Here is a 23,047-nt window from a genome sequence, read left to right on the forward strand (position 1 = left end):
AAGGATAAAGCAAGATCTAGCAGCTTCTACATTAAAGGACCGAAGGGCATGGAATATGATATTCCGGAGGGCAAAGGAACTGGGACTTCAGCCAAAAATCACGTACCCAGCAAAACTGAGTATAATTTTTCAGAAGCAAAAATGGGATTTCAATGAGAAAGAGGTCTTTCAAGCATTTGTGATGAAAAGACCTGAACTGAATAGAAAATTTGACTTTCAAATACAAGATCCTGGAAAAGCATAAAAAGGTAAACAGGAAAAAGACTTTATGAGGGATATTAAAAGATCAAACTGTTTACATTCCTATATGGGAAGATAATACTTTGAAATCATAAGAACTATCTCAGTAAGAAATTCACAGAAGACAGGGCTGAACTGAATATGAAGGGATGATACTGGTAAAGTGTTTATGTTTTGTTCCTTGTAGGGCAGACAGGGTGGGGTGTCTTATGTCTGGGGCTGGATTTGGGCTTGGGGCCTTCTGGGTCCAGGGCTGGTGACATCATTAAAATAGGGTTGAGGTGTAGGAAGAATAAACTGCGGGAGGGAGAAGGGGAGAGATGGTCTGGGGAGAGGTAGTTCACATGAAGGAAACAAGAAAAAAGTTTATGGAGGGGAGAGAAAGAGGGGGAAGGAGTTGAGGAATGAGTGAACCTTAATATCATCAGAATTGGCTCAAAGAAGGACTAACATACATACTCAAGTAGATATAGTAATATATTTTTGCCCTGGGGGGGAGGGAGAAAAGGGGTGGGGGAAGAAGGGAAGGAGGAAAGGGCAGATTGGGGGAGAGAGCAGTAAAAAGCAAAACAATTTCAAGGAAGATGAAGATGTTCTACATTACTGCACCAGTATGACATACTGAATTGCTTGATCTCATAGGGAGGGTTGAGGAGGGAGGGAGGAAGAAAAATTTAGAACAGAATTAGCTCAGGGACCCTGATCTCATTGGAGTGGGCTCATGGAGGGAATAGCTTTCATACCCAATTGGGAGGAGCAATCTATTTAACCCTGCAGGAAAATAGGAGGGGAAGAGGATAAGGAAGGAAGGGTGAAAAAAGGGAGTGCAGAGTGAGGGAGAGGATAGTCAGAAGTAAGGCACCTCTGAGGAGGAATAGGTAAAAAGAAGATAGAGTAAATGTCATGGGAAGGGAGTGGGATGGAGGGAAATAGTTATGATGATTGATTATAATGGCAAAACATATGGTACCTACTTTGCCGGGCTTTTATGAGGAAAATTCTCTGTCAAGCTTAAGGTACTATATACAGGTTATGATGAACAGGATACTATCAGGAAAACCTGGAAAGACCTACATGAACTGAAGCAGAGTGAAATGTACTGTATAGAAAATAACAGCAATAGTGGGGGATGATCTGCGGGGAAGCATGTGGTTATTTTCAGCAAGGCAATGATCCAATATAACCCTGAAGGACTTATGAAGATTGCAGCCCATCTGCAGAGAAAGAACTGATAGTATCTGAAAACAGATGGAAACACATTTAAAATTTTTTTTCATTTCCTCTTTGACAATTCCTTAATATGGAATTTTGGTTTTTTTGACTGTTTTCTCTCAAAACTAGATAATATGGGAAATTTTCCATGACTACTCATGTATAATTTCTTTTGAATTGCTTGAGTTCTTGTGGGTGGGGGGTGGGAATAGAGGGGGGAAGAGAAGTTGGAACACAAAGTTTTTTAAAAATTGATGTTAAAATTTTGTTTTTACATATAATTTGGAAAATAAAATTCTATTCAGAATAAAAAAAACAATTTAAAAAACCCCATCTATGCTCTTAGCTCTACGTCCTCACCCCTCACTTACTTCTCAGCCTCTTTTAATCTGAATTGCAATTTTCTTCTCCTGTAATCCTGTCTTCTCCCTTCAAAAAGTTTCTGTGGCTCCCTATTGCCTCTGGTACTAAGACAAAGTGCTTTGCTTGGCATTTATACTGCCTTCACGATCAGAGTCTGGCCTACAACCTTTCCAAGCTGGTTATAAATTACTGCCCTTCACAAACTATACTTCAACCAAGTGGCTCCACTTGATTTTCCTGTATTCACACAAATCAGTGTATCTCCCTCTCTGTGTCTTTGCACAAGCGCTCGTGCGCTCTCTCTCTCTCTCTCTTTCTCTCATATGCCTGGAATGCATTTCTTTTTTTTTTTTTTTTTTTTTTTTCTTAGTGAGGCAATTGGGGTTAAGTGACTTGCCCAGGGTCACACAGCTAATAAGTGTAAGTGTCTGAGGCCGGATTTGAACTCAGGTACTCCTGACTCCAGGGCCGGTGCTCTATCCACTGCGCCATCTAGCTGCCCCTTGGAATGCATTTCTTACTGGCTTACAGCTCTCAGAAGAACTAGTTCCCTTCAGAATTTAGCACAAGTGCCTCCTCCCATATGAAGCCTTTTCTGATCCCTTCAGCAACTAATAATCCCCGCCTTCCAAAAAGTATTTTTTATTAACGTTGTACATATTTTGCATCATGAATAGAGAGCTGGCCTTGGAGACAAAAGACCTGAGCTCAAATCTCACCTCTGACTTATGCTGGCTGAGAGATCACTCACAGCTAAGTCATTTAAACCTCTCAATAGTCTAGGCTAGGAGTGTCAAACTCAAATAGAAATATGGGCCACTAAACTGTATAAAAGACTCCCTATAGGCCTCATACTAACTTAGAAAACCATATATTTTATATACACATATGTAAAAATTATTATTACTACATTAACATATTAAGATCAATTACAAACTAGGTTCTAATCAGGTTTGGGACATACTTGAGACATGTGGACCACATGGCATCCACAGGCCATGTATCTGTCACTTCTGGTCTAAGCAGCTCTCTAAAGACTATGAATAAGGTATTGCTGATATAAATGGGGAGAACTTCATTACCTGGGAGTTGTCTATACCAGTGAAATAACAGGTTCAATCCCTATCCCTATCTTATATTTTGCATTTACTTATATATGCTGGTGTGTTTCCTCTGATAGAATATAAGCTCCTTGAAGGGAGGAGCCATTTCATTATTGTCTTTGTATGAGGTTCTCCAGTACCTCACATGGTGCCTGGCCTATAGTTGGTACTTACTACTTATTAACTGATTGATTAGACAGAATGGGTAAGACTTGGCAAATGACTGGCTATAAGGGTAGACTTAGGTGAAGAATAGGCTTAGCAGAGGGAAAGGAGGTTCATTTGGAACAGGCTGGGTTTTGAGAATCTGACAGAACTAGGTAGAGCTATCTAGCAGGAAGCTTGCAATGTGAGCCTACAGTTGAGGAGAATTATTGGAGACAGAGGAAGATTTGGGAGTCACTGAGACAGTGACTATTCCCACAGGCACTAAGATTACCATAAGAGAAGTTAAAATGAGAAAAGAATGCTCAGGACACAGTCTTGGAGACACACAACATTGAGGGCAAAATGATACATGATGATCCAGCAAAGGAGAATAAGAAAGAATAGTCACTGAAAGGGAGCAGGTGAAAGTGAAAGTAAGGTTCTATAAATGTTTTTTTTAAAACTTCTAAAAATAAGAGGTTGAGGAAGATGCTACAGCTGTGAAACATTGTTGCATGTACTTTTAGGTGAGATCACTCTTGCTAGTTTTGATTAGTGGTTTTACTTTGGTGCAAGAGAGTTCTCACTGAGGGGAAATAATCTAGAAATCTAGAAAAGCAAACATATCAACATTCTTTTAGAAAAAGAGGCCACATAGAACAGGCTTGAATGAGTTCAGATGTCTTTATTTTTTTTAAGGAAGATAAAAGAATCTACAAGTGTATGTCAGTAGGTTTTGCCTTGATTTTTGACAAAATTCTAGAATATATCATTTAAGAAATGGTAAAGAAAGTAGTGATAGCAAAGAGCCAAAATGACTTTATCAAAAACAGACTAATTTAATTTCCTTTTTTGACAAGGATACTAAACTGGTAGATCATGGAAATGATGGAAATACAGTATATCTGGATTTTAGAAAAATATTTAACAATGTCTGTTATATTATTCTTATGGGAAAGGTAAGTGATGTGGGCTGATTGTTCAATTGGGTAGATTCAGAAGTAGCTGAATGGTCATACTCAGGAAGATGTTATTAATGGTTCTATATCAACTTGGGAGGACTTTGGTGGTAAAATGAAGGGATCTGTACTTGGCCCTGTACTGTTTTAACAGTTTTTAACAGTGAGTTAAATAAAGACATTGACAGCATGCTTATCAAATCTGCAGATGACAGAAATCTGGGGGGGGGGGCGTTGCTAACAGGTTAGATAAGTCAAAATGCAAAAAAGTTTCAATAGGTTAGTAAAATCAACCTATCAAAAAGCATTTATTAAGTGCATAATACTTACTAGATGCTAGGGATACAAATACAAAAGTGAAACAGTGTCTGAACTCATCTGGCCAGGAGAGAAATCCTGTGCGTGCGCGCGCGCGCGCACACACACACACACACACACACACACACACACACACACACACACACACACACAGATAGAAGACAATTTTGTACAAAAGGAACAAACAACTGAGAGGAACCTGAAAGCTTTCATGTCATAGTACCATCTAAGTGAAGCCTTGAAAAAAGGTGTAGGTGTACCAAGGATAAACGTATAAAGACTTAAATTTGTACTTTGGGGGGGGGGATGGCAATGGAGGTTAAATGACTTGCCCAGGGTCACACAGCTAGTAAGTGTCAAGTGTCTGAGGCCGGTGCTCTATCCACTGCGCCACCTAGCTGCCCCTCTAAACTTGTATTTTTTAAAACCACCTTCAAGGGCAGCTAGGTGGCGCAGTGGATAGAGCACCGGCCCTGGAGTCAGGAGTACCTGAGTTCAAATCCGGCCTCAGACACTTGACACTTACTAGCTGTGTGACCCTGGGCAAGTCACTTAACCCCAATTGCCTCACTAAAAAAAAACCAAAAAAAACCCACCTTCACAAGCATAAGATGGGGGTGATAGTATGCTAAAAGATCAATGAGTCAACAATGTGATATGGGAGCCAAGAAAACTGACACTTGCAAGAAAGTAACCCTGTATGCCAGACTCTGCTGCAGTCAGATCATATCTGCGTGCAATATTCTAGGAAGGCTATTGATAAGATGAAGAACATCTAAAGGAGGGCAAATAGGATTGTAAAGGGCCTCAAGCTCCTACCATGCAAGTACTACTGATCCTTATCCCGAAGAAAATGAAATTTAGGCAATGCTGGCTATCTTCAAGCATTGGAAAGTGTCATGAGGAAAGGAGATTATACTTGTTCTGCCTAGCTGTAGCAGACACAACCAGAAGCAGTGAGGGGTAGTGGCAAAGAAGCAAATTTAGGCTTGATACATGGGAAAACCTTCCTAACAAATGGATCTATAAAAGAAGAATGGGCTTTCTTATGAGGTAAGTTTGCTATCACAGGAGGCTTTTAAAAAACTTTATTATGAGTTTAATCATCAACTAACAACCATTTCAGTAAACAAAAAATAACAACCAAAAGGGTGATCTATGACAGGACAGACCTGCTGGAAAGTCATAAGCATCTATAAACCTGAACAGAGTAACAACAGAATTTGTTTGTGTCTCCTGAATTTCAATTTTTCCTCTTCTGGTCATTTGCAATGTGATACTTTTCTTTTTTTCCCCTCTTTTTGCATTTCCTAATTCATTTTCCTCTTTTCCTCTCCTCCGGAACCCCTCTTTTATAACAAATAAGGACGGTAAAGGAGAACACAGCAATATGTTGACCACATGTGAAAATCTTGCTCAGGCAAAAGATATGCTGGATACACCAAGATTCTCTTTCAGGTACAGGTTGTATTAGATGTCTTAAGAAGTCCCTTATGGGGGTAGCTAGGTGGCACAGTAGATAAAGCACCAGCCCTGGATTCAGGACGACCTGAGTTCAAATCCAGCCTCAGACACTTGACATTTACTAGCTGTGTGACCCTGGGCAAGTCACTTAACCCTCATTGCCCTGCACCCCCCCCCAAAAAAAAGACTTCCCTTAAAGCCCTGAGATTCTGTAGAGGGGTAAGAAATAAGATTGCCAGTAGTACAGAGAGAGTAGAAAATATGGAAGTGGCAACGACTACTCTAGCTATTTTTTCCGCTAGAAGTTTGACTGTGAAAGGGCAGAGAGAGGATAGGGATAAAGATTTTTTAAGGATATGAACGATCTGGCTGTTTGTAGGCAGCAGTGAAGAAGACAATATGTAAGATATACACATGGGAGACTGCTACAGAAGAAAGTGAAAATGACTGAAGGGGGCAGCTCCCAGAAGAGATAGAAAGAGAGGATCAAAGGCACAGGATTTGTCCTTATCAAGAAAGGTGTTGCTTCTTCAGTAACTGAAACAAAGAAGATACATATGGGAAATGATGTAAAGTTGTGGAATGAGACAAAGTCAGAATTCACAATAGATGCTTTTAATTAAGGTAAGGAATATAGTGGCATGGGGGACTTGGAGAAAGAATATAAGGTTTTCAACAACCACTGTATTAAGTGTGATGAGGCATGAACATATTAAAAGAATACTGCGGGGCAGCTAGGTGGCGCAGTGGATAGAGCACCGGCCCTGGAGTCAGGAGTACCTGAGTTCAAATCCGGCCTCCGACACTTAACACTTACTAGCTGTGTGACCCTGGGCAAGTCACTTAACCCCAATTGCCTCACTTAAAAAAAAAAAAGAATACTGCTATTTATGAAGCATTTTAGATACAATGGTATTGTTCTCAAGCAAAGTTTCCAATTTGTTGTTATATGTGGATATGTGATTCAGAATGTTTATATAACTCTCCCAAATATTTTCCATTTCTATTTCCTGGCCAATTCTTTAGTTTTCCTTCCAATTTCTATAAAACCTCTGGTACACTAGAAATATATTTTTGGTTTTTGGGGTTTTTTTTTAGTGAGGCAATTGGGGTTAAGTGACTTGCCCAGGGTCACACAGCTAGTAAGTGTTAAGTGTCTGAGGCCAGATTTGAACTCAGGTACTCCTGACTCCAGGGCCAGTGCTCCATCCACTACGCCACCTAGCTGCCCCTAGAAATATGGTGAGGCAATTGGGGTTAAATGACTTGTTTTACGTTTTAAAATAAATTGAAAAGGAAATGTCAATGTACAGAATAATTTATATCTGCCCTCAGAAAGCCTAAAATACCTATGCTAGCATGAATATAAGCCATGGTGCTAAAATGAAATTTCTTTGAAAAGAAAAAAAATACAGATAAACACTGAAAAATAAAATTACCAGAGAATATATAATCCCAATCAAAATGGTACTGGTATATTCTTAAAACATTTTTTAATTAAAAATGAATAAAATATCATTATTTGATATTTAGCACTTTGTCTTCATAACTTTTCTTAAAATTGTTTATGCAAGTCAGACTTTGGGATAAAGTGCAGCCTATATTAGAAAACATGGTATAACTGAACATGAAGAATATTATTAACACAGTTTTTTAAAAATTCTAACAGTAATCTTCTGACTGCTGGGTTCCAGTCCAGCCTTTGACACATACTGGCTTTTTGACCACTGAGCAAGTAACATAACTTCTTAGTTCTCCAGGCCAATGGTGTCAAACTAAAATAGAAAGGGATCTCTGTGGGCAGCATATAGATTTAGAGAATGCTAATGTATGATTTTCTGTGTTGTACAGTATTTTTATTTATTTTGTTAAATATTTCCCAATTATATTTTGTTTGGTCTTTTTGGTGAGGTAATTGGGGTTAAGTGACTTGCCCAGGGTCACACAGCTAGTAATTGTTAAGTGTCTGAGGCTGGATTTGAACTCGGGTCCTCCTGAATGCAGAGCCAGTGCTCTATCCACTGCGCCACCTAGCTGCCCCCCCAATTATATTTTAATATGCTTCAGGCTGCATTCAGGAACTCTGAGCAGAAGTTTGATACCTCTGCTGTAGGCCACTATCTAACACTCTTAAGTGGAAGAGAAGGTTTTGAATTTCATCAGTAGAGTGAGTTTTGTCAGCTGGGATCTCCCTACACCAGTGAAGTCAAAGATCCACTTCCTATTCCTAACCCAATTTGGAAGCTGTGTGGAAGAATGATGGGAAAGAAGAGAAACTTGATGCAGAAAAAAAATTGGGAAGCTAATGCAATAGTCTAGGCAAAAGGAGATGGAGGTCTTAACTGTAATAGTGGCCATGGAAGGGAACAGATATGTAATGATTGGAATGATGCCACCTGCTGGAGAGTTACTGCAGGAAAACTCCACCATGAGGAGAAGGAGTCTGAGGGCAAGCCATGTGGCTTTCCTTGGTGTCAGGAAGTGATGTTTGCTCGTGGGTACTGTCATTCAAGGCTACCAGCCAATTAGCTTGGAGATGTGTGTGTGCGCGAGTGGATGGAATGTTCCCAGTTTCACAGGAGGCTTGTGGGATGAAGGAGGTGTGGCTCACTCTCTTTCGTCAGGACTCTCATGGAGAGTGGAGCTAAAATGCGCTCTCCCTTTGATAGATAGATGAATCTAGGCCTCTTTCTCTCTTCACCAAATTCTTATTCTCCTTAATAAATGCTTCAAAGTCTAAACTCTTGCTAAAGCTTCTAATTTAATGGTGACCACTCATTAGATATTTTAGACAGACTAGCTAGAAATTCAGCCCCTTACAGGTAGAATCAACACAACTTGGTAAACGACTGAAAATAGGTTAGGATTAAATACATGAAGAGTCAGAGATGACTTCAACCTAGTTGACTACAATTAAGGTGGTGACCTTAACAGAGAGAAGTCAGGAAGAGCCTGAGGTTTTATAGCACCAATAGAATGTAAGCTCTCCTAAACCATTTGATGTTTATCTTTGCAGCCTGGGCACCTAGAACTATGTCTTGCACATAGTAGGTATATAAGCATTTAGCTCACTGAACTGAAGTGAATTTCAGGATCAGTTAGAACTACCTGGCAATCCAATCAAGACAAATCACTGATGACAAACACAAAAACTCATAGACAGATGTTCTCAGCTACAGCCAAAGGAAGAAGAAAATGGAAACTTCATTACTGGAGCCAATCCCAAAAAGAGGCACTGGTAACAAGAAGCAGTTAAAATAAGAGGCTACCAGGTGGCAGTAAGACAAGTTCTCCTCCTGTCCATCCTGCTTTCCCTGCAATAGTTTCCTCAAGAGGACCTTACAACAGGACCAGTTGGGTTAATTGCCCTGGGGGTTTGGGGGGAATTCCTAGGTCCAGCTCTGGCCAATATAAAGAGAGTAGGGCTACAGGGCTACAGATTTCCAAAATGAAATGCATCTGTTAGGAGATTCTCTGGAAGCAATTGTGGTTGAATTGCAACAGCAATGGCTCACCAGAATCATTAGTGGCTCATATGAACCTAGAAGGTCTCCAGTGGAGTACCCACGGAATCTGTTTTTGGTATTGTGTTCAATAATTACAAGTGATTTAGATAAAGACACAGATTACTAAATCTGCAGATGATGAGAAGCTAATAAGGAAAGCTAATAGTTTGGATGAGAAGTCAGGCTTCCAAAAGACCCTGATAGGCTAGAATATTGGACTGAATCTAAGAATATGAAGTTTAAGAAGATTAAGTGTCAAGTCTTATACTTTTATTCAAAAAATCTACTTCACAAGTACAAGACAGAGAAGGCAAGACTGAATAAAAACTTGTCTGAAAAAAGGCATGAGTCAATAGCATGATACAAAAATCAAGAAAGCAAATGCAATTTTAAACTATATTAGAAGTGAGACATAGCTTCCAAAACTAATATAATTCTGCTGTATGAACATCGGTAAGCTCATATCTGTAGCACCGTGTTCTATTTCTGGGTATCACATGTCAGGAAGGACTTTGAAAAGCTCTAAAGTACCTGGAGGAAGGTAAGCAGGATGGTGAAGAACTCCAGTTCATGGCCATATGAAGATTGGTTAAAAGGAAATGAGGGCATGTGGCCTGGAGAAGATTCAGTGGGTACATGATAGTCATCTTGAGGTATCTTGCAGTTTGTCATATGGAAGGGGGATTAGATTTATTCTGCTTGGCCCCAGAAGGCAAAACCAGAAGCAATGGGTACTATTTGCCAAGATGGAAATTTAGGATTGATGGCAGGAAAAGACTCCTGATGATCAGAGCTGTTCAAAAGTAGAATGAGCTGTTTTAAGAAGTGGTGAGTTTGGGGCAGCTAGATGGCGCAGTGGTTAAAGCACCGGCCCTGGAGTCAGGAGTACCTGAGTTCAAATCCGGCCTCAGACACTTGACACTTACTAGCTGTGTGACCCTGGGCAAGTCACTTAACCCCCATTGCCTGCAAAACAAAACAAAACCAAAACCAAAAAAAAAAAAAAGAAGAAGTGGTGAGTTTCCCTTTTAATGGAGCTCTTCAAGCTAATGCCAGATGACCGCTTGTTAGATGTGTTATCAGGAAATTTTTTCAGGTATTAGTTGCTCATGTTGCTTTCAACTCTGAAATTCTGTAACTAATCTTATGAATCTGTGTGCTAAAATAGTTGTATATTAGGCAAATCATTAATCTCTCTTGGTTTTAGTTTATTTATCTATAAAATGGGGGGGGGCTTGCATTAAATTATTTCAAAGGTCATTTCCTTTTTCTTTTTTCTTTTTTTTTTTTTAGTGAGGCAATTGGGGGTAAGTGACTTGCCCAGGGTAACACAGCTAGTAAGTGTTAAGTGTCTGAGGCCAGATTTGAACTCAGGTACTCCTGACTCCAGGGCCGGTGCTCTATCCACTGCGCAACCTAGCTGCCCCTCAAAGGTCATTTCCTAGCTCTAAAATGGGTCTATGAATATCTAGAGATTTTCTAAGTCTAAAGACACCAAACCCCTATTCCAATTAGTGAGTACAATAAAACCTTAATTATGCAGAATCCTTGAGAAAGAAATTATTCCCTGAGAGAGCAAAGTCCTTCTTTAAATAATTTTAAAAATTTGAATAATGATGAAAATCTTTCTAAAATGTATTACACATATCCTTGAGTTTTTAAACCACCTATACTCAACATATTTCAATAGATGACTACAACTCATCACTAGGAGCTATCAATAATTGTCAATACATCACAGTCATAGGATTTTGTAGGTATAGACATTATTTCTAGCAAGACAGATTATAACTATCTATGACTTTGTAGGTAAGGGAATTTCCTGATGCTGAGAGGTGCGGACACTTTAATTGTCATGGGTCACATTTGAACATAGGTTTCCCCGATTCCTCATCCAGTATGCAAAGTCACAATGCCCCCCCCTTCAAAAACAATAACTATACCAAGTTGTAATACAGCGATGTCCTCAGAGCTTGTTGGGATATATAAGATTGGATGCTATTACTAGGTTGCTATACTTTTTAGATTCTTTCATTTGCTTTCTACGTAGTTTTTTGCCACTCCAGTGCAGTTAAGGATGCCAAGGAACATTTGCTCTCTGCTATCATTATGCTTACCTCTATTGTAGGCCCTCTCCCTTGCTCTAATCTGTTGCTTTTCAACTGCTGTGTTTGAAAATAAAATAAACTGATGTATATTAGAACAGTTTCTAAGATAAGTAGATAATCTAAGTAAAGGCTTGGGGAGAACATGGACTACAAGATGGGTACTTTGGGGAATCTATTTTGGTTACTCAGAAGCTTTTTTGCTTACTTCCTAATTCTTGGTTCTTTGATCAATCTACAGGATAACCAAGTTCCAGAAACATTGTGTATTTCTTATATAATAAAGAAACTTCTAACATCGTCACACTAACAGGCGGAGAACAGAATTACTAGACTGCTAGCAGGATCAAAGTTATTTACGTAAGTATTTTTTTAAATTTTTATAATCTCAATTTATTAAATTGTTTTTGCAACAATATTCATTAGGGAAATTGGTCTGTAATTTTCTTTCTCTGTTTTAGCTCTTCCTGATTTAGGTAATAGCAACATATTTGCATCATAAAAGGAATTTGGTAGGAATCTTTCTTTACCTATTTTTCAAATAATTTATGTAGTATCGGAATTGTTCTTTAAATGCTTAGTAGAATTCACTTGGGAACCCATCTGGCGCAGGGAATTTTTTCTTAGGGAGTTCTTGATAGCTTACTAAATTTCTCTTTCTAAAAGGAGATTATATAGGTACTCTGTTTCCTCTTCTATTAATCATTTGACAATTTACATTTTTGAAAATATTCATTAATTTAGCTTAGATGGTCAAATTTATTGACATTATTGGGCAAAAGAGTTCCTAATAATTGCTTTGATTTCATCTTCATTGGTGGTGAATTTTCCGTTCTCATTTTTGATACTGGTAATTTGGTTTTCCTTTTTCTTTTTTAAAGACAAATTAACCAATGGTTTATCTTATGTTTTCGTTTCCCGCCCCCATAAAACCAACTCCTAGTTTTACATGTTAGCTCAATAGTTTCCTTACTTTCAATTGTATTAATCTCATCTTTAGTTTGCAGGATTTCCAATTTGGTGTTTAATTGTAATTTGTAATTGGCTCTTCTAGTTTTTTTTTCCCCAGTTGCATGCCCAATTCATTAACTTGCACTTTATTTATTCATGTGTGAATTTAGAGATATAAATTTTCCCCAAGTGTTGCTCTGGCTACATCCCATAAATTCTGGTATGTTGTCTCATCATCATTGTTCTCAAGTGAAATTTATTGATGTTTTCTGTGATTTGTTCTTTGACCCACTCATTCTTTAATAGGATTAGATTATTTAGTTTCCAATTAATTTTTATCTTTCCACTGTCTTTTATGGAATGTAATTTTATTGTATTATGATCTGAAAAGGATGTATTTAATATTTCTGCCTTTCTGCATTTGATTGTGAGTTTTTTCTGTCCTAATAGTCCATTTTTGTGTAGGTGCCATGTACCACTAAGAAAAAGGTATATTTTTTTCTACCCCTATTCAGTTTTCCCCAGAGGTCTATCATATGTAACTTTCCTAAAATTCTATTCACCTCCCTAATCCTTTTTTATTTTGTGGTTAGTTTTATCTAGGTGTGAGAGGGGAAAGTTGAGGTCTCCCAATAGTATAGTTCTACTGTCTATTTCCTCCTGTAACTCATTTAACTTCTTTAAGAATTTGGATTATATACCACATATATGTGCTTAATATTGATATTACTTGTCTATGGTACCTTTTAGCAAGATGTAGTTTTCCTTCCTTATCTCTCTCTTTTTTTTTTCCCATTTAAGTATTTCATTATTTTCCAGTTACATATAAGGATAGTTTTCAACATTTGTTTTCATAGGATTTTCTGTTCCAAATTTTTCTCCCACCAGTCCTTCCCTCCCTCCTCCCCAGGACAGAAAGCAATCTAATATAGGTTCTATATGTACAATCACATGGTGACAGACTTGGCTCTTTTTATGGTCCAAAACAATTTCAAAGAACTTCATAATAGAAAATGTTCTCAACATCCAGAAAAAAAAGAATTGTGGTTTAGGAATGCAGATTGAACCATACTGTTGGGCTGTTTTTTTTTTTTTTTAATTCTTTTTGTGTGTTATTTCCCTTGTGCTCTGACTCTTCTGTCACAATATGACTGATGCAGAATTATGTTTAATGTGATTGCAGATATATAACCTTGCTTATCTCTTAATTAGATCTGTTTTTGCTTTTGCTTTGTCTGAAATCATGCTTACTATCCCTACTTTTTTTTTAACTTCAGCCAAAGCATAATAGAATCTGTTCCAGCACCTTACCTTTACTCTGTGTTTCTCTGCCTCGAGTGTGTTTCTTGTAAACAAGGTATTGTAGGATTCTGTTTTTTAATCCATTCTGCTATCAGCTTTTGTTTTATGGTTGAGTTCATCCCACTGACACTTAGAGTTAAGATTTCTAACTATGCTATATCAGATTACCTGCTGTCTAGGGGAGGGGGGAGGGAGGGAGAAAAATCTGAAATTGGAAAGCCTGTATAAACAAAAGTTGAGAACTATCTTTACATGTAATGGGAAAAAAATAAAATACTTTATTAATTAAAAAAAAATTGTTTAGAGAAAGTAAGAAATAATAGGATAGTAGAAAAGTGTTCTTGTTTACTGTATATAGTCTAGGAAAACACATTCTCTTGTGAATTTATTTTATATCTAATAATTTTAATAGCAATATTAAATAGATTCTCTAGTCATGATAGTTTTCAACATTTGTAAAGATTATAATCTAATATGAAAATGGGCTCATTTTTGGAAAAAAAATTAATATTTAGAGTGATAGTGCTGAAATCCAAATAACAGTTCAGATATTATTTTAGTTGATTTCTTATAAAATAAATAATAAAATATATTTTTAAATTTAAAAAAAAGATTTCTAACTATGGATTTCCCTCCATCCTCTTTTTCCTCCTTTCTCCCTTTCCCTCCTCACCAGTGTTCTTCTGCTCCTTATCAATGCCTCCCCCAATCTGCCCTTTTGTCAGTCCCTCCCCCTCCCTTCTTAACCTCCTCCGCTCCCACTTCCCTATATGGTAAAATAGATTTCTATACCTAACTTATTATGTATGTTATTTCCTTTTTGAGCCAATTCTGATGACAGTAAGGTTCAAACAATGTCCACTGCCCTGCCTCACATCTTCTCCTCCACTGTAATAGGTCTTTCACACCTCTTTATATGAGATAATTTACCCCATTCTATCTCTCCCTTCCTTCTTCTCCCAGTGTAGTCCCCTTTCTCACTCCCTAAGTTTTTGGGGGGAGAGGCATATCATTCTATCAAAGTCACATTATATCTACACCCTCTGTCTATGTATATTACTAACTACAAACTGTATCATACAGTTCTTAAAAGTTATCAGTATCATCTTCCCACATAGGGATGCAAACAGTTTAGTCTTATTGAATTCCTTGTTTTCTCTTTTGTTTTTGGCTTTTTATGTTTCTCTTGAGTCTTGTATTTGAAGATCAATTTATTTTTGTTCAGCTCTGGACTTTTCATCAAGAGAACTTGAAACTTCTCTATTTCACTGAATGACCATTTTTTTTTCCTCTGAAGGATTACATTTAGTTTCACTGAGTAAGGTAGGTGATTCTTGGTTATAGTAGTGCTAGCTCCTTTGCGTTCTGGAATATCATATTCCATATCCTCTGATACCTTCATGTAGAACCCACTAAAACCTGTGTAATCCTAACTGTGGGACCACGTTATCTGAACTGTTTCTTTCTGACTGCATGTAATATTTTCTCTTTCACCTGGGAAGTCTGGAATTTGGTTATATTGCTGGGAGTTTTCATTTTGGGATCTCTTTTAGGAGCGAATAGACTCTTTCCATGTCTAGTTTACCCTCTGGTTCTAGAACAGCAGGGCAGTTTTCTTTGATAATTTCTTGAAGTGTGATGGCCAGGTCCCTTTTATGATCATGGCTTTTAAGTACTGCAATAATTCTTAAATTATCTCTCCCGGATCTACTTTTTAGGTCAGTTGTTTTTCCAATGAGATATTTTACATTTTCTTCTACTTTTTTCATTCTTTTGATTTTGTTTTGTTGCTTTTGATGTCTCATGGAATCATTAGCTTCTGCTTTTCCAATTCTAATTTTTAGGGAGTTATTTTCTTTAGTTAGCTTTTTACATCCTTTTCCATTTGGCCAATTCTACCTTTATAGGAGATGTTTTCTTCAATATTTTTTTTATATCTTTTCCCATTTTTTGTGTTTCCTCTGTCAAGTTGCTAGCTCTTTTTTCATGATTCTCTTGCTTCATTCTCATTTCTTTTCCCAATTTTTCTTTTCTCTTATTTTTAAAGTCCTTTTTGAGCTCTTCCATGACTTCTTTTTGGGACTGAGACAAATTCTCATTTTTCTTTGAGACTTTAAATTTAGGTATTTTAACATCAATGTCCTCTTCTGAGTCTGTGTTTTGATCTTCCCTATCATCATAATAACTTTTTATGGCCAGGTTATTTTTTTTGTGGATTTTTTTCTAGCCTATTTCATTACTTTTAAAGTTGAATTCTGTTCCTGCAGTAGAGAGGGCACTGTCCCAAATTTCTTGTGCCAGAAACTGTAGGCCTTGGATGCTACTAATCTAGTGTTACACAGGTGATAGGATGCTGTGCTAGGGAATGTAGGGGGCCTGGAGCTGTACTGAGGCCCAAGGGGAGGGGCCCCAGTACTGTGTTAGGACCTTGAGAGGGTGTAAGGAGTGAACCTGGTGCGGGGCTCTGGGGACAGGTGGTAGAGGGGGCAGGGGTTGGCCTCTTACCTACTGCAGGACCAAGGCCACAAGGCCTTGTTCACTGACCTGTACTAGATCTCAGGGCTTCCTGCTGGCTTGCTGATGTAGGGTCTGCTACTGGCTTGCCAGGACACTGACTACCTAGGACTGTGCTTCCCTTTTACCCAAGTGGGATAGACCTTTCCTGCTGACCTCCTAAGTTGTCTTGGGCTGGAAAATTGTTTCACCCTTTCTTTCTGTTATTTCTGCCTTACCAGAATTTGTTTGAGGTGCTATTTTATAGTTGTTGGAGGTGAATTTGATAAAGTTCAGTTGATTTCCATCTGACTCTACTATCTTGGCTTCCAGAAGTTTGAGGTAGTTTTTAAAAAGCGGTATGCATTTCATACATTTGCCACTTAAAGGAATTATGTGAAAAACCTTTTCTGAAGTGAATAATCATTCTCTTGTAAATTCTAACTTGTTTAAAGTAAAGCATACTGCTATTCTCTACCTAGATGTCCCACCAGAATATCAAGTTCCAAAGATACAAAACTGAATTCAGGATCTTACTTTTTAAACCAAGATATTTCTTCCAACATCACTATTTGTCTGTGGTATTATTTCCTCTTTCTCTCAAATTCCAAGCCTCGGACTCTTCTTCTTAACCTCTTATCTAATCCATTACCAATTCCTGCTGATGGAGGGCTATCTTTGGATGTACCAATCAACTCATGATATGAGGAGTCTCTCCTATCCATTTGCCCTTCTCTATTCTTATGGCTATTATCCTAGTACAAATTCCCGGGACCAGCTCTCTATACTACTGCAATAGCCTATTAATAAGTCTTTCTAACTCTACTCTCCCTATTCCAATAACAAGTACCTGAGATTTATATTGCATTTTAAGGTGCACTTTAATAACCCCCTGTGATTTAAGTAGTATATATCCATTTTATAGATGAGGAAACTGAGGCTCTAAGAAATTAAGTGACTTTCCCATCATCACATAGCTACTAAGTCTAAAAGCCAAAATTTGGAACACTTTACTTCAAGTTGAGGGCTCTATTTGCTATCATGCTGCTTTTATTTTTTATAAAACTGGCAGATTAATCTTCCTTGTGACTAGCCATTGTGTATTATCACCTGCTTTGCCACTGTACCCTAAAGACCATAAAACATTTCCATTTGACTTGTAGCTGAAACCTTCTATATGTGCAGTGCCTCCCATTAGAATGTGAGTTCCCTGAGAGCAGAAATTGCCTTACTTTTCCATTTGTATCCCCAAGGCTTACCATAGTGCATTGCTCATGGTAAACACTTAATAAATGCTTAATTCATTCATTTATACCTCTCTGTTCAAAAGTCTACAATAGTTCCTTCTGTTGCCTAGCTTGCCTCATAGTCAATTTGCCTTGCCTGACATTTTAGGCCCTCCTATACATGGCACCCCCCAACTATATAAGCTTTAAAGTATGATACTCATGTACTCCTTTCCCCATACTCTATTTTCTAGCTAAATGGACTTTTTGCTTCAATCCCATATACCACACACTTGCTCACCATTGTGCTTTTGGTCACGTAACAAAGAGTTCTGTACTTAGTAGATACTTAACAAATATTTGTTCAAGTAAACTGAATTCAATCCAAAAACTTGCACTTTATGATGAAGAGACACTCAAGACAACGTCTCATCCATTATGAGCAAACTCACAACTTGGAAAAATACTACATGGCACTAGTAAGATTATACCAACAAGTAAAGATTTTCTGAAAATAAAAACCTCAAGTTATTTATTCTTGTCATGTTTTGAATTGGCTTAAAAGTTTGATAGGAGACATCATAAACAGAAAGTATTCCTGGAAAAGAAGGGTTTTATGTGTGCTTAAAGCTATTGGATACATTAACATCCTCCTTTTAAAAAGCACAGGAGCTAACTTCCATGGAGCAGTGTGTAAAAGCCAAATGAATATGGGTACTCACCTCCAGATGTCACTTCCTTTAGAAAACAAGGATGACTTGATAACTTCAGGTGCCATCCATGCATATGTACCGGCCGCACTCATTTTGGTTGTTCTATGCCATTCCCTAGCCAGACCAAAATCTGTAATCTTCAGTGTTTTATTGCAGATGTCATCATGCTCTATCTTCTCAAGGAGTAAAACTGCAAAGAGCACACGAATAGGGAGATTTCAATATGCCAACAAAACTGTCAAATATGCTTTGACATTTTAAATCTCCCTCTCTATTGACTACTTCACATTTGTTTAGGTTTCACAATTCCCAATTAAAAAAAAAACAAAGAAAAAGAAAACAACAACAACAAAAAAACCTTCCTAGGTTCCTCTACCTCATGAAGCTACTATCCACCTACTCATCCTTTCAAACACAAATATCCTTTGGATACCCTTCCCCCTATAACAACCTACAAACCTAATGGGATAGAGCCCTAAGCAACCTACCACTAAACAGCCCACCAGACCCAGAGGATGCATAACACTATGAGTCAACACTGGGGGTGCATTTTATTGTCTTCTACAATTGTACCTAAAAAGTGTGGCACACTACCACTCCTAGGTTCCCTTTTCTTCCCCTCCAAAAACTACAGCCATGAAGTCTACTACTATGGTGTCCGCATTCTGCCTTCTGGATTTCTAGACCCAATACAACCTCTTTCTGAGGACCAAAGCCAATAAAAATGCTAGTGGCAGCAATCTACATACTCAGGTCATTATTTCTTTCTCAAAAAGTTTACCTGGGATGGGGGCGGCTAGGTGGCACAGTGAATAAAGCACTGGCCCTGGATTCAGGAGGAACTGAGTTCAAATCCAGCCTCAGACACTTGACACTAACTATGTGACCCTGGGCAAGTCACTTGACCCTTGTTGCAACCCCACCCCCCCCCAAAAGTTTACCTGGGTCATTTATTTTTCTTTTTCTAAACATCTTAACCCCTGCCCTTATACTTAGGGATTTCAATATCCAAATTCATTTTACCTCAAACATACTAGCAGTTCATCAGCCTCCTCAACTCCCTATAACTTATCTTCACAACCTGGCCATACACAGAGATGGCAATACCCTTGATTTCTTCCATGATCCAAAAGTCTGAAATTCCTACATCTGACTACAACCTCCTGCTAGCCTACCTCTCCCTGTACCTCACCTCTCCTAAAACTATCTCCTCAATACAAGGCCTAGTCACTTTACTTCTTCCTGCTTCCCCAATCTACATCTCTGGCCCAGCCTTACAATCCTCCAATCTCACTTTCCTTCAGTAGCAACCTGGGACCAGAGTTAATCAGAGTAACTCTATACCATTCGCTACAAATCTCTTTCCTTGAGAAATTCCAGTAACTGTAGACAATATAAAATACTTGGAAGTCTACCTGCCAAGACAAACCCAGGAACTCTATGAACACAATTATAAAACACTGTCCACACATATCAAATTAGACCTAAATAATTGGAAAAATATCAATTGCTCATGGATAGGCCAAACTAATATAATAAAAATGACAATTCTACCTAAATTAACTTACCATAATTTGCCATACCAATCAGACTACCTAAAATAATTTTATAGAGCTAGAAAAAAATAATAAAATTCATCTGGAAGAACAAAAGGTCAAGAATATCAAGGGAACTAATGAAAACAAATGCACAGAAAGGTGGGCTAGCTGTACCAAATCTGAAGCTGTACTATAAAGCAGCAGTCATTTTGGCACTATTTGGTACTGGCCAAGAAATAGAGTGATGGATCAATAGAACATGTTAGGCACAGGAGACACAGTCGTAAATGACTACAGTAATCTACTGTTTGATAAACCCAAAGACTCCAACTTCTGGGATAGCAACTCAGTATCTGACAAAAACTTCTGGGAAAAATAGAAAATAGTATGACAGAAACTAGGCATAGATCAACATCTTACACCTTATACTAAAATAAGGTCAAAATGGGTAGATGATTTAGACATAAAGGATGATACCATAGATAAATTAGGAAGGAATAGTTTACCTCTCAGATCTATGGAGAGGAGAACAATTTATGACCAAACAAGAGATAGAGAATATTATGAAATGCAAAATGGATTTTGATTACATTAAACTAAAATGTTTTTTTACAAACAGAAGCAATGCAGCCAAAATTAAAAAGGAAGCAGAAAGCTGGGAAACAGTTTTTACAGCCAATGTTTCTGATAAAGGCCTCATTTCTAAAATATACAGGGAACTATATATTTTATGTGTATATAGTTGATAAAGCACTGTGGATAAAGCACTGGCCCTGGATTCAGGACGACCTGAATTCAAATCTGACCTCAGACCCTTGACACTAGCTCTGTGACCATGAGCAAGTCACTTAGCCCTCATTACCCCGGAAAAAAAAAAAAAGGAAACGAGAAATGGTCAAAACAGGCAATTTTCAGATGAAGAAATCAAAGCCATCTATTGCCATATGAAACAATGCTCTAAATCACTACTGATTAGAGAAATGCAAATTTAAAAAAAACTCTGAGGTGCCACCTCACACCTATCAAATTGGCTAACATGACAAAAAAGGGAATTAATAAATGTTGGAGAAGCTGTGGAAAAATTGGAATACTAATGCATTTTTGGTGGAGTTGTGAACCATTCTGCAACCATTCCAACCATTCTGGAGAGCCATTTGGAATAATGCCCAAAGGGCTATGGGACTGTGCATATCCTTTGACCCAGTAATACCACTACTAGGTCTGTATCCCAAAGAGATCATAGAAAAGGGAAAAGGACCCATATGTAAAAAAATATTTATAGCAGCTCTCTTTGTGGTGGCAAAGAATTGGAAATTGAGAGAATGCCCATCAATTGGGGAATGGCTGAACAAGCTGTGGTATATGAATGTAATAGAATACTATTGTGCTGTAAGAAATAACAAGCAAGCAAATTTCAGAAAAACCTGGAAAGACTTAAGTTCCTTGATGCTAAGTGAAGTGAGCAGAACCAGAAGAACACTGTACACAGTAACAGCAACATTGTGTGATAATCAACTGTGACAGACTTGGCTCTTCTCAGCAATGCAATGATCCAAGACAATTCCAAAGAACTCATGATGGAAAATCTCCAAATCCAGAAAAAACAATTGTGGATTCTGAATGCAAATTGAACCATATTTTTCTACTTTTTTGGTTTTTTTTTCTTTTTTGAGGTTTTACCCTTTTGTTCTGATTCTTCTTTCACAACATGACTAATGCAGAAATGTTTAATGTGATTATACATATATAACCTATATCAGATTGCTTTTTGTCTTAGGGAGGGGGGGAGGGAAGGAGAGAGAAAAATTTAGACTCAAAAATCTTATGAAAACAAATGTTGATAACTATTTTACATGTAAATGGAAAATAATAAAGTACTTTTATGATTAAAAATTGTTTTAAATCTCTTTCCTCTAGTCTTATCTCCATTCATCACTTTTCTAACCTAAACTTTAGATTATCCCAGTCCTCTATGCCTTCTCACCTCCTATTTGGGTGCACTACAAACTTATGTTATCTATTAACAACTGCTCCATAACAGCTGCATAGCAATCCTTTTACTCATTCTTGATTGACTCACAATCCACTGAACATCTATCCTCAACAAAAGAGGTTACCTGCTCCCTTACTGAAAAATCAAGGAATCTGTCACAAGTTACCTCTCCTAGTTAGGCATTCTGTACTTCAGATGCTCTCAACATCCCCTTTATGTGGGCATACTCCAGGGCTCTGTTCTGGGCCCTATCTTCTCTTTACTTTCTCTCTTGGTGACTTCATAGCTCTCATGAGTTCAATTACCATCTATACACAGATAGCTCCCAAATCTACTTATCCCAGACTTAATCCCTCTCTTGAGTTCCAATCCATCTCCAACTCAAGATATCCAATACAGATTTCTTTTTCCTTTTTCCAAAACCTGCTCCTCATACTAATTTATTTATTTCTGTCAGGGGCATCATCATTCTTCCAATCATCTAGGTCCACAGGCTTGCAACTATTTTTGACTCTTTCTTCTCCCTCACCTCCATCACCAAGTTTTATTAAATTTCCCTCCACGGGTTTATCCTCTTTTCTTTTGTCATATAACAAACTACCTTAGATCAAGCCCTAATCATCTTTCACCTTTATTGCTGCCAACTGACTCTTAATCAGCCTTTCTACCTCCAGATACTTCCCCCTTGTAATCCATCCTCTAGCTCCTAAACTGAAATTCCTAAAAACCAGTTCAGAACACATCGCTCCTTCCCCACTCCCCCACCCCCCAAAAGCTTAAATGGTTCCCTTATTCCCTTACTATCACCAAAATAAAACAGAAACTACTCTTTTGGATCCAAGTTATGAAGAGCTATCTTTCTAGACTCTATTCACATTACTCACCTTTACATATTTTAAGTTTTTTAAGTCAAACTGGACTGCTTGTTGTTGCCTATATATAACCTGCCATCTCCTACTTCTGTACCTTTGCAAGAGTGGTTCCCCAAGCCAGGAATGCTCTTCCACTTCAACTTTACCACTGGCAATAGTAAACTCCATTCTAAGCTCTGTTCAATTGCTACCTTCACCAGGCCTTCCCTGATTTTCCCAGTTGTTAGAGCTACCTCCTCCCCAATTTTTTAGTATACATACTACATTCACTTATCTATATACATATTGTGCCCTCCATCCTCAAGGTCAGGTCAAGGGCCATTTCATTGTTGATCTTTGTGTCCCTATGCCTGACAATGCCTGAAACATAGCAAATATGTGATAAATACTTATTGAATTGATTTGAATAAGTAATCCATACTTGATGCCTCTATTCATGCCACAATACGCTATAATCTGGCTCATGTCCTCCACCCATCCCCAACTCTACTAAATACGTACTCTCTTTATTATTATGTGTACCCTAATTGTTGTCTTATTGC

At 37.9% G+C, this 23,047-nt stretch overlaps 1 protein-coding gene across 2 annotated transcripts in view; it reads right to left on the minus strand.

Moving 5' to 3' along the window:
* The window catches only part of MAP3K21 (mitogen-activated protein kinase kinase kinase 21), a 73,640-nt gene that overhangs the window by 30,592 nt on the left and 20,001 nt on the right, over window positions 1-23,047 (minus strand). For both annotated transcript variants that reach the window (XM_043963626.1, XM_043963624.1), the window contains exon 2: window positions 18,112-18,292. In XM_043963626.1, the coding sequence (XP_043819561.1) occupies window positions 18,112-18,292 (181 nt within the window). The remainder of the gene's footprint in view (window positions 1-18,111; window positions 18,293-23,047) is intronic.

This window comes from Dromiciops gliroides, chromosome 4, assembly GCF_019393635.1.
Source record: "Dromiciops gliroides isolate mDroGli1 chromosome 4, mDroGli1.pri, whole genome shotgun sequence".
NCBI lineage: Eukaryota > Metazoa > Chordata > Mammalia > Microbiotheria > Microbiotheriidae > Dromiciops > Dromiciops gliroides.